At 42.1% G+C, this 12,691-nt stretch overlaps 1 protein-coding gene across 2 annotated transcripts in view; it reads left to right on the forward strand.

Moving 5' to 3' along the window:
* The window catches only part of RHBDL2 (rhomboid like 2), a 56,071-nt gene that overhangs the window by 21,144 nt on the left and 22,236 nt on the right, over positions 1 to 12,691 (forward strand). For both annotated transcript variants that reach the window (XM_073670590.1, XM_073670591.1), the window contains exon 3: positions 11,646 to 11,794. In XM_073670590.1, the coding sequence (XP_073526691.1) occupies positions 11,646 to 11,794 (149 nt within the window). The remainder of the gene's footprint in view (positions 1 to 11,645; positions 11,795 to 12,691) is intronic.

Genomic DNA, 12,691 nt, shown 5'->3' on the forward strand with positions numbered 1-12,691 from the left:
AACAGAGAAAAACCTCATATACTATGATAATATAGGGATTAGGAAAGTGTCAAGAATAAAGCTGCACAGAGAAAAAGGAAGGATATAAATGACCTACGCGTTACGCCAAGTGATTATGGCTTCATCAGGGGTATGAGGTTAGTGTCACAGACATGGGAAGTATATATACAAAAAGAATCACATATCCCAATTAGTCAACAGAGAAAAGTCAAAAAAGAGAAAGAGCGAACTGGATTATGCAAGGTGAATGTCCTCAAAGATCCGCACTGTCGATAATGATAGAAGGTGAACCCCAGGTAGTAATCCAGCATCCACAATTTTACAGGCCCACCCAGAACTAGTGAATGCAAGCTGCAATTCATTAGCATTAACAATGTATACCCCGAGGAGAGTAGCGTGCGTTTCACAATGGAACGCACCGCTATCAAGGGAGGCCAGAAGCAGCTTGAACAAGGATGAATTATTCACACTGCGCATGTCAGCACAGTACGCGTCACAGGGAAAACACCCGGAAATGACGAGTCCAAAGGGGCGGGATCCGGAGACACCAACAAGAGCGGTGCGTTCCACAGTGGAACGCAACAGCAGAATGATCAAATAGAGCACGCGCAATGCGCGTCGCCATTGGGGCATCCGGAACTGACGCCCCTGAAGGGGCGGGACCCGTAAAAAGCCAGTGACAGTAATGCGTTCCACAGTGGAACGCATCAGTTGCGGAAACAGGCAGGTATTACAGCCCAACAAAGAAAAATGCTCAATGCCAGTCCGCAGATCTGTGAATCAGCATAGAACACAGCATAAGAGGGTTAAAGAGGCTAAATAAGAATGAAAAAAAGCAAAATCTAAGTGGAATAATGCAATTATAACAAAAAGAAACATGAGTGTATAGGGCAAAGCCTCACCCACCCCCTAATACAAGCCAAACTACAAAGGATCCACAGTGATCATTAGACAAGGGGATAACAGTGACATGCACTTGAATGATAATTAATACATGCAAAAGTGCTAAATGTCATTATATAATATTCAAATTCAAGAAACAACAACTAGACATGTTAACAAAAAATATATGAGATAGCTCAGGCATCAAAATTGGATGCCCCTGCCAACCAAAACCAGTAGTAGTTTTGCAAAATACTTTAACGTTTATAGAAACCGGTGAATAAGAGTTCCTCATTGATTCCTTGAGGTGACACACAGTTCAGGCTATAAATCCATTTTGATTCGAGACGTAGCAAGGCTGGTGTCATATCACCTCCTCTAATGTTGTGAGGAAGCCGGTCAAGGCCACAAATCGTAATTCCAGCAGTCTTGCCACGATGATATTGTAAAAAGTGCATGGCTTCAGACGAAATTTGCTTTTCTGCTTTCAAATGGGATTCTGCCAGAGCTATATTTGACAAATGTTGTTGTATACGTTTACGTAGTTCTTGTGACGTCTGGCCAATGTATACAAGAGGACATGGGCAAACCAAAGCATAAATGACATTTTTTGTCCGGCAATTGATAAAAGTCTTCAGATGAAATTCCCGTTTATCTGTTGGATTAACAAAAATATAGTTAGATGGCATACATGAACATATAGTACAATTTCCACAGGCATGAGACCCTTTGGGTGTCACGCCCCTACTCAACTTTCTTGTCGGCCGTGAAAAATGACTTGTCACCAGATTGTTCTTAAGGTTTCTTGCCTTCCTTGCAATTAATAGTGGTCTAGTAGGGACCAAATGGTGTAGCTTTGGTTCAGATAGTAGAATAGACCAATTTTTATATAGAATAGAGTGAAGATCCCTCCACTGGTTGTTGTAGTCAGTAATCAAACAGATTGTAGAATCTTCTTTCTTAGATTTGGGTCGTAAAAGAGTAGTCCTTTCCAAAGCATTAACTTTATTTCTCGCAGTATTGAGAACTTTCTTAGGATAACCTCTGGCCTTTAAACGATTAGTTAGATCATTGGCCTGTGAGACAAAGTCAATAAAGTTACTACAATTGCGTTTGATCCTGATCAGTTGGCTGAAAGGGATACCACATTTAAGATGCATAGGGTGAAAACTACTAAAATGTAGAATATTGTTCGTTGATGTACTCTTGCAAAATAAATTGGACCGAATGTTTTGATTATCCAACGTAAGCTGTACATCAAGGAAATCAATGCTTACATCCGAAATTGTGTATGTAAGATGGATATTAAACAGATTATTGTTTAGAGAGGTGATAAAATCAACACAGTCCCGCTCCGAACCTGTCCATAGCATGAGCACATCATCGATGTACCTAAACCACTTGAAGACATGCCTCCGGAAAGTCATCGACGGGTACACGTGCTCCCCCTCCAACCAACCCAAGAAAAGATTGGCGTAGGAGGGGGCGCAACGCGCCCCCATCGCGGTCCCGGACACCTGCCTGTGGTAGGTACAATCGAAGATGAAATAATTGTGCGTCAACACAAAGGACAATAAGTCAAGTAGGAAAGAGCAGTGCGGAAGATCACATTATAATTGTATAGAGGGACTCCACGTCCAAGGACACCAATAGGGTATCCGATGGGACCTGGAGTCCCTCCAACTGGTTGAGCAAATGCATAGTGTCACGGACATAGGATTTTAGCTTGAACACATTTGGCTGTACATAAAAATCTACATATTCACAAGGTCTTTCATTGAGGCCCCCAATAGCAGCCACAATGGGTCTCCCCGGAGGTGCAATAAGGGACTTATGCACCTTCAGGAGAAGATAAAAAGTGAGTGTGACTGGTTTGGGGGTTGTCAAGAAATCCTTCTCATTCTTGTCTATAACACTATTGTTAAAAGCCCGTTCCAAAATGAGATCAAGCTTCCTCTTAAATGTAAGCGTTGGATCCGAGGGGAGGGTTACATAGAAATCTCTATTGCCCAGTTGTCTTTTTGCTTCAGAGAGATAAAGTTCAACTGACCAGAGTACCACATTCCCCTCCTTGTCCGCCTCCTTTCTCTTTTTTGACTTTTCTCTGTTGACTAATTGGGATATGTGATTCTTTTTGTATATATACTTCCCATGTCTGTGACACTAACCTCATACCCCTGATGAAGCCATAATCACTTGGCGTAACGCGTAGGTCATTTATATCCTTCCTTTTTCTCTGTGCAGCTTTATTCTTGACACTTTCCTAATCCCTATATTATCATAGTATATGAGGTTTTTCTCTGTTGATACAATTTGTATGATATTGAATTAAGATTGAGTTTAGCTTTATATATTCTTATCATGATATTTTATTAATAATTCCATCTAAACCATCTTATTCCTATTTTAGGAACATTGGAATTGTGTACTGTATTTATTGAATTGCATTGTTTCTGCACAAAATTTATTATATACTATATAGGATTGATATGTTTATTTTCCTTCTCTTTGGGGGGATTTTTCTGTCTTTATTCTTTTCTGTGTCTTTGTCGTATATGTTTTTTAATCATGTTTTTTATCATGGTGTTGAATGTTTTTGGAGCAATAAAAATTTTGTCTAATTTTGTACAACATTGTCTTTATATTTAATTATTTAGTATATTTGGTGCCCCTATAGTCCCAATTTCCCTCATAGTTCTCCCTAGCTATGAAGTTGGTAAACCAAAGTTTCGACTCTGACGCCTCTATTTTTCCCACTCCGACTCTAACGCCAGTTCCGACTCGTTCATACATAGCCAGTAATTAGTAATAACCAATGTTACTCACAGACATTTTTAACTATCAACCTTGACACAGCATGAAATATCTAGTATGAAGGAAAGAACACAAGAGAGATGAAAACTGATTTTCTAGCACTATTAGAGCACCGTGGTTCCTGAGACATATACAGTACCAGTACAGTACATATGTCAATGTTATACGTTGGCAAATCCTCCTGACGTATACCACTGAAGGAAAGCCCGAATATAATGTGAACAGAGCCTCGGACTGTAATATAGCTTTCTTTATTGTTAATTTTTGTCTATTTTGCTCCATTTAAAGTTTAGTGCCCGTGGAATAACAGTCAGTACGTGTTAGTTTTACAGCACCGCAGTTTAATGTTTAAGCTTGAGTTACTTGTAACATTAAAAAAGTGATTCCTACTACTTTTATATTAATCCTACTACAATTATCTACATGAAGAGACAAGCGAAAACAGATAAAATGAGATTACCGTTGTGCATCAACACTGATATAAGTGCAGCCGATTCCAATAAAAGATGACTCTATTATGTGCCCTATTACCATTAAACTACTAGAGCCTTGTCATACTTATACAGGATCCTTCATCCTTGTAGTCCAGACCTATACAATCATGATTCAGAATCTGCTACTGTGTCTTATGAGCCCAGGGTATTTATATTAAGTCACACCTTGATTTTACAGGGGTGAGCACAAAGATATAGTATATCCCTAATGCTCAATGACAGGACCAGTCATTCCGAGCCTGTGTCAGAGTTGTAAGCTAAATTGTGTCTGAGCCAATTACAGTATGTATGAAGACTGTGAAGGCTAAATTCCCGATAGAATGATGGCTCAGTTGATTGTTCAGCCGGCAGCTATAGTGCTAAGCACAAATGAGTACACCCCTTTAAAAAATAAGATTTTACTAAATATCTCACTGAACACAAGAACAACTTCCAATATTTTGAGTTTCATAGAACATTTTTTAACCCATAACAAGAAAGTAAGCTTAATAATATAACTTTCATTACAAAATCTTCAATTTTACTCATATTAGTTGATGCAAAAATGAATACACCCCACATCAAAAACTACTACATCTAGTATTTTGTATGACCTCCATGATTTTTAAAGACAGCACCAAGTCTTCTAGGCATGGAATGAACAAGTTGGCAACATATTGCAACATCTATCTTTTTCCATTCTTCAAGAACAACCTCTTTTAGAGCCTGGATGCTGGATGGAGAGTGATGCTCAATTCCTCTCTTCAGAATTAACCATAGGTGTTTGGTTCGGTTCAGATCAGGAGACATGGCCACTGAATCACTTTCGCCCTGTTATTCTTCAGAAATGCAACAGTGCCCTTAGATATGTGTTTTGCATCATTGTCACTGTTGGAAAGTGCACGTCTACCAAGGGTCCATTGTGATGGTGTAACACACCGAAGCGCAGGGCGGATCCCTCCAGTAGGCTGTGCATGTTTTGGATCCTCTGGTCCCTGTGACACGTGGCCGTGCCCTGAGCCTGGCGCTTCAGAGGCATTGTAATAAGGAGACACATGGCCGTGGGTGTGCGGGGGTTAAACGCCGCTGTTTTACCGTTCCCTCTGAATGTGTGATGGTTGTGATGTTTCCCATGTTGTAGGTGCAGAGGGAGGACAGGAGAGTCACAGAGCCAGGTTAACAATTAACAGGTTAACTTTACTTCAACTCAGCCAGAAGGGTGACAGCCTTAGATGGTACAATGGAACACGTGCAGATGATGACAGGTCCCAATTCACAGACAGTAGATGGTAGTGTGGCGCCCCTGTGGGTTCAGTCGCCACAGAGGTACTGCATCTCACCCAGAGGTGTGGTACCCCACTCTCAGGTGAGGAGGGAGTACTACCCGGGACCCACACACCCGCATCCAACACACTCCACTCCAGTAGGGAAGGGCGAGCTTGCTCCTAAGGGAGAGCACAGTCCCTGGTCCCTAGCTGGAGGGTGGAACCATGTAGTGGTTGTGGGTGGAGGAAGTAGATCAGGGGAGCACCATCAGGAAGAGGGGGAACCATCTAGAAGGGTCGAGTCCTGCTTTTGCTGCAGTATTCTCACTGATAAGTAAAGCATTTCTGATTTTCTTTTAGCCTTCACCTTTTTTGTGTAAAGAAATTATTCTTTTTCTCAGGTATTATGACATTTCTCTCCCATATGGTGCCACTGCTGACACCTGTTTAATGAATAATTTGTGATAATTAGTGATGCACGAACATGCTCGGATAAGGGGTTATCCGAGCATGCTCAGGTGCTAACCAAGTAGCTTCGGCGGGCTCGAAAACTATGTTCAAGTCGCCGCAGCTGCATGTCTCTTGGCTGCTAGACAGCCACAACACATGCAGGGATTGCCTTGTAGCACGTCGAAGATACTCGGTTAGCACCCAAGCGTCCTCGGATAACCCCTTATCTGAGCACATTTGCGCATCACTAATAATTAGACTTACCTGTGGTGGAATTCTTGTTCATAAGAATATTATAGTCTAAACTTTATTTATGCTTCAAAGACTTTCATTGGGATATTCTAATTTTTGAAAATTCCCTTTTTTGCCGTGAAAAAAAACAAATCTTGTTTGCAATCAATGGCCCACGTTTCTGTGAGTATTTTGTAGTATGGTATCTCATAGAATATGTTGATTCTGAAAGGAAACTAAAGATTTCCTGACAAATCTGTTGTGGATGTACTCATTTATGCTGAGCACTTTATCTCATTCGACTGTCCCATACACAGGAGATCCCGATAGGCCAGATCTTTAATATCTCCAACAATCACATGCATTAAACTGTCGGTCGTACCTGACGATATTGGCACATTACTGTAATGTGTATGGGGGTCTTTAAAACAAATGTATCAAAAATTCCACCAAAGTACAGATGTAACCAAACATTAAACAGTGGTTTATTGCTTCTTTAAAAGTAGACACCTCATCCTTATCTCTGAACAACCTATAAGTGCAAATACACATTTATAGCAAGTCATTAAAACTGCAGAACCTGCAAACTACCGTATTTTTCGGACTATAAGACGCACTTTTTTCCTGCAAAATTTTGGAGGAAAAGGGGGGTGCGTCTTATAGTCAGAATGTTGCTGGGGGGTGTATATATATATACTGTGTGGGGGGAGCGGTTGCGGCGGAGGAGCGGGGCACTGAATATTCATGCTCCTTAATAGCGGCACACAGTGTATCAGCAGCGCGGCTGCTGCTGCTGCCGGGCGATCGCATGTGCCCGCTATTAAAGGGCATGAATATTCACCCCCTCTCCACGCCCAAGGGCATGGGGAGGGGGTGAATATTCATGCCCTTTAGTAGTGGGCACATGCGATTGCCCGGCAGCAGCAGGAGCCGCGGTGCGGCTACACTGTGTGCCAGCTATTAAGGAGCATGAAGTCACTGCTCCCCTTGTACACAGTCCCGGCGTTGGGAGCAGTGACTTCCGACAGCTGATCTCTTCTTGTGAGCCGTGCATGGCAGTGACGCCATGCGCTGCTCATATGGAGAGATCAGTGCGGGCAGACAGGACGCAGCGCTCGAAGAGAGAGAAGAGAGGTGAGTAGGAGTGTTTACTTTTTATGTGCAGCGTGATGGGGATTAGGGGGACCATGCATACTAGGATAAGGATGATGGGGATCATACATACCAGGATAAGGATGCGGGGGCCATACATACTAGGATAAGGATGAGGGGGCCATACATACCAGGATAAGGATGAGGGGGCTATGCATATCAGGATAAGGATGAAGGGTGCCATGCATGCCAGGATAAGGATGAGGGGGATCATACATACCAGGATAAGGATGAGGGGGCTATGCATACCAGGATAAGGATGAGGGGTGCCATGCATACCACGATATGGATGAGGGGTGCCCTGCATGCCAGGATAGGGATGAGGGGTGCCATGCATGCCAGGATAAGGATGAGGGGTGCCATGCATACCAGGATAAGGATGAGGGGTGCCATGCATAATAGGATAAGGATGAGGGGTGCCATGCATACCAGGATAAGGATGAGGGATGCCATGCATATCAGGATGGAGGGGTGCCATGAATATCAGGATGGAGGGGTGCCATGCATACCAGGATAGGGATGAGGGGTGCCATGCATACCAGGATAAGAATGAGGGATGCCATGCATATCAGGATGGAGGGGTGCCATGCCTACCAGGATGGGGATGGGGGCCATGTATAATAGGAAGGGGGGCATATCTACCAGGGTGGGGGATATTATCAGAATTGGGGGACATTACCCCTATACCAGTGTCAGCAGCAGACCCGCTCCCCCTTAACAATGCATCGTGACCACATTTTTACTTACATTTTTTTTTCTATTTTCCTCCTCTAAAACCTAGGTGCGTCTTATAGTCCGGTGCGTCTTATAGTCCGAAAAATACAGTATTTAATGTCTCAACTCTCCCCTGACAATATACAGTACAGACCAAAAGTTTGGACACACCTTCTCATTTAAAGATTTTTCTGTATTTTCATGACTATGAGAATTGTACATTTACACTGAAGGCATCAAAATTATAAATTAACACGTGGAATTATATACTTAACAAAAAAAGAGTGAAGCAACTGAAAATATGTCTTATATTCTAGGTTCTTCAAAGTAGCCACCTTTTGCTTTGATGACTGCTTTGCACACTCTTAGCATTCTCTTGATGAGCTTCAAGAGGTAGTCACCGGAAATGGTTTTCACTTCACAGGTGTGCCCTGTCAGGTTTAATAAGTGGGATTTCTTGCCTTATAAATGGGGTTGGGACCATCAGTTGTGTTGTGCAGTAGTCTGGTGGATACACAGCTGATAGTCCTACTGAATAGCTGTTAGAATTTGTATTATGGCAAGAAAAAAGTAGCTAAGTAAAGAAAAACGAGTGGCCATCATTACTTTAAGAAATGAAGGTCAGTCAGTCCAAAAAATTGGGGAAACTTTGAAAGTGTCCCCAAGTGCAGTTGCAAAAACCATCAAGCGCTACAAAGAAACTGGCGCACATGAGGACTGCCCCAGGAAAGGAAGACCAAGAGTCACCTCTGCTTCTGAGGATAAGTTTATCCGAGTCACCAGCCTCAGAAATCGCAGGTTAACAGCAGCTCAGATTAGAGACCAGGTCAATGCCACACAGAGTTCTAGCAGCAGACACATCTCTACAACAACTGTTAAGAGGAGACTTTGTGCAGCAGGCCTTCATGGTAAAATAGCTGCTAGGAAACCACTGCTAAGGACAGGCAACAAGCAGAAGAGACTTGTTTGGGCTAAAGAACACAAGGAATGGACATTAGACCAGTGGAAATCTGTGCTTTGGTCTGATGAGTCCAAATTTGAGATCTTTGGTTCCAACCACCGTGTCTTTGTGCGACGCAGAAAAGGTGAACGGATGGACTCTACATGCCTGGTTCCCACCGTGAAGTATGGAGGAGGAGGTGTGAAGGTGTGGGGGTGCTTTGCTGGTGACACTGTTGGGGATTTATTCAAAATTGAAGGCATACTGAACCAGTATGGCTACCACAGCATTTTGCAGCGGCATGCTATTCCATCCGGTTTGGACCATCATTTATTTTTCAACAGGACAATGACCCCAAACACACCTCCAGGCTGTGTAAGGGTTATTTGACCAAGATAGAGAGTGATGGGGTGCTACACCAGATGACCTGGCCTCCACAGTCACCAGACCTGAACCCAATCGAGATGGTTTGGGGTGAGCTGGACCGCAGAGTGAAGGCAAAAGGGCCAACAAGTGCTAAGCATCTCTGGGAACTCCTTCAAGATTGTTGGAAGACCGTTTCCGGTGACTACCTCTTGAAGCTCATCAAGAGAATGGCAAGAGTGTGCAAAGCAGTCATCAAAGCAAAAGGTGGCTACTTTGAACAACCTAGAATATAAGACATATTTTCAGTTGTTTCACACTTTTTTGTTAAGTATATAATTCCACATGTGTTAATTCATAGTTTTGATGCCTTCAGTGTGAATGTACAATTTTCATAGTCATGAAAATACAGAAAAATATTTAAATGAGAAGGTGTGTCCAAACTTTTGGTCTGTACTGTACATTGTGAAAAAAAGAATCAAGCATGTTGAATTTAAACATTTTACTAGGGATAAGATACTACACTCTGCTGAACTAAACATGTACTGTATTTATACCAGAGAATAGGAAGCAATATCTATTATCCAATGTAGCTTTTGGTTGGCAGATAAGATTATTATTATTATTATTATTATTATTATTATATCTATGATGTGTGGGCACCTTAATAGAGCATCTTAATAATAATCCTGCATTTCTAATATTAGAAATGTTTAAGAAGAACAAAATGGGTTGATCATCAATACCACACAGAGCTCACAGACAATAATGACTCATTAGGGGACTTTTTTAAAGTCAATTTTCTTTTTTGTCTTGTGGTATTCGTCGTTGTTTTTTCTACCAAATTTTTCAAAATCGTGCAGGGGAGTAGGTGTCAGGAATTTTGCGTGAAATCAAAAATGCCCTTTATTTCTGTAGCAAATAATGAATTGGTCGCAAACATCGGCATTACGAAAACCAAGCCTACAATGCCAAACAGAAAAATACAGATGATCAAGTGAAATATAAACATGTAACTAGGTGTAACTTAAAAGAAGAATGTGTCCCAAATCAAACTCACCCTTAAAAATAGAAAAAGTAGTAAAAATAGACCCAAATTCAATAAGGTATCGGTCCCTATGTCTATACAACCCTTTATGATTGTTAGATTAGTCCAATCTACGCCACAAAGGGTCATCTCTTCAGATCATTCTTAGTAGGTACAGCTAGAGAGCACACAGACATGACACTTTAGCGTCAGGTCAATATGGTTCTGATGGAAGTCCCTGAGTCGGCATTTATTTATAAGAAGCCGTTCAAACAGTTCAAACCTTGACCATGATTATAAAGTAATACACATTAAATAGTAAATAAGCAAGAAAAATTGCTTCTCAAAAGTCACAGTCTCTTGGAGGATTGTGAGCACATCTACCAGCATGTCTGCACATCTGCAATGTGATTGCATTCAAGACATATTTTATCAAGTATTATAGATTCGCAGATTAAAGAAGTTGTCCACTACTTTCACAGTGATCGGCCAGGGTCCCACACCCGGCACCCCCGCAGATCAGCTCTCATCAGTGCCGGCGGAGGCAGCCGCTAGCCGGAAGTGCTTACCTGCGGTGCTTGGCCGTTCATCTGTAGTGGCCGCCGTGGGATACTGCACATCCGCCTCCCATTGAATTGAATAGGAGGCGGATGTGCAGTAACAAGAGCCGGCCACTGCAACTTGACGGCCTAGCACCGCAGGTAAGCGCTCATGCCGGTGGCTGCCGCCGCCGGCACCAATAACAGCTGATTGGCCGATCATACATTGATGTCCTATCCTATAGATAGGACATCAGTGTGAAAGTAGTAGACAACCCCTTTAATATAATAGCTCTAACATTATGCTCTTTACATTTTCATTATGAAATGAACGTTCTGTTAAAAAAAATGGGAGAAAGAAAGCCTTTCCACTAAGACGGGCACTAATATTTTAATCCCACTGGAATTGTGTACTGCATAGGCCAATGTAAATTATTTTTTATTTATATATTATGCTTATATAGCACCAACATATTCCACAGTGACATTATCAACACTGTCCCCATTGGGGCTCACAATCTAAATTCTCTATCAGTATTTCTTTGAAGTTTGGGAGGAAACCAGATAACCTGGAGGAAACGCATGCAAACATGGGGAGAACATACAAACTTCTGCAGATGTTGTCCTTGGTGGGATTTGAACCTAGGACCCCAGTGTTGCAAAGCAACAGGGATAACCACTGAGCCACAATAGATTGTGCTGTGTGATTGGTACTGCAGAATGGAAGTAGAAATTTATGTGAAGTTTTTATTCAATCATTCCAGTTAATATTCCTATTTGTTTCTATTCATCTAGCTGGGTGTTTTCATATACTATGCAGTATGGATGCCACAGAAACAATGGATTACTCTGGATACTGGTATTGCTAACAGTCCATTTATATACCGACCAGATAAGCGAGAGGAAGCATGGAGATTTGCATCATACATGTTGGTTCATGCAGGGTAAGAATGAAAGTTGGAAGACCTTGTCTCTCGCATATAATATAAAGAAGTAAAAGACTTATAGTTACTGGAAGTGAATTCCATTCTACTACTATGAATACGGACAGGAATTCACACAGACCAGTGCTATACAGAGACAAGTTAATGCAAGAAGTATTGCCCTGTAGGGAAAGTGCTTATGGAAACGTCTGAAAAAAAGATGAATACAAATGAATACACTCTTCATGGAGCAATTAAAGATATTCACTTGTTGATTTTTCTTAAACTTAGGGAAATGGATATTCCTTATAAGAGACCTCTGCCCATGAAGCATACAGATGAGTGTAGACCCATCACCTCAAATATGTGGCCTTATGAGTGGGCAGCTAATCAACATCTTGTAAGTCAAGTGTAAAGTGACTGAGGGCAGTAGTCATGATCGAGCTACTGCTCGATAACGCCCTGGCACTTTGCAGGAAAATTGTGTCCCAGTCCCAATGTGCTGCCCAATGTGGGGTGCATCACTCTCACTTGTAGGCCGCAGACCTCCACTGCTCCAGGGCCACCATCTTACGAGGCCGGCACACATAACTCAGGGGACTCCCAGTTCGTTTCAACAAGTCAAAGTTTACAGGACAGTTCAAGTTCATCAGATTGTAGCACGCAGTATTGGGCACAACACTTCTTATTCTTTGTCACCTTAATACAGTATGTTTTCAGCATTACTATCCGTTCCTCCCGGACTATCCCTATATTTACTGTTTCTGTCCGCCCCATGGATTTCCTGTCCAGTTCCGCAGTACACCTGGGATCTGCTAACTTCCCTTTATGTGGTTCCGCGTCCATCTTCCTCTGTACGCCAGAGCATAAGACACTCTTCGTAGTACCTGTATCGAGCCTTGAGCTCCAGACGTTACA

This window comes from Phyllobates terribilis, unplaced genomic scaffold, assembly GCF_046119375.1.
Source record: "Phyllobates terribilis strain yellow unplaced genomic scaffold, ASM4611937v1 Scaffold_2__4_contigs__length_985480577, whole genome shotgun sequence".
Classification (NCBI taxonomy): Eukaryota; Metazoa; Chordata; class Amphibia; order Anura; family Dendrobatidae; genus Phyllobates; species Phyllobates terribilis.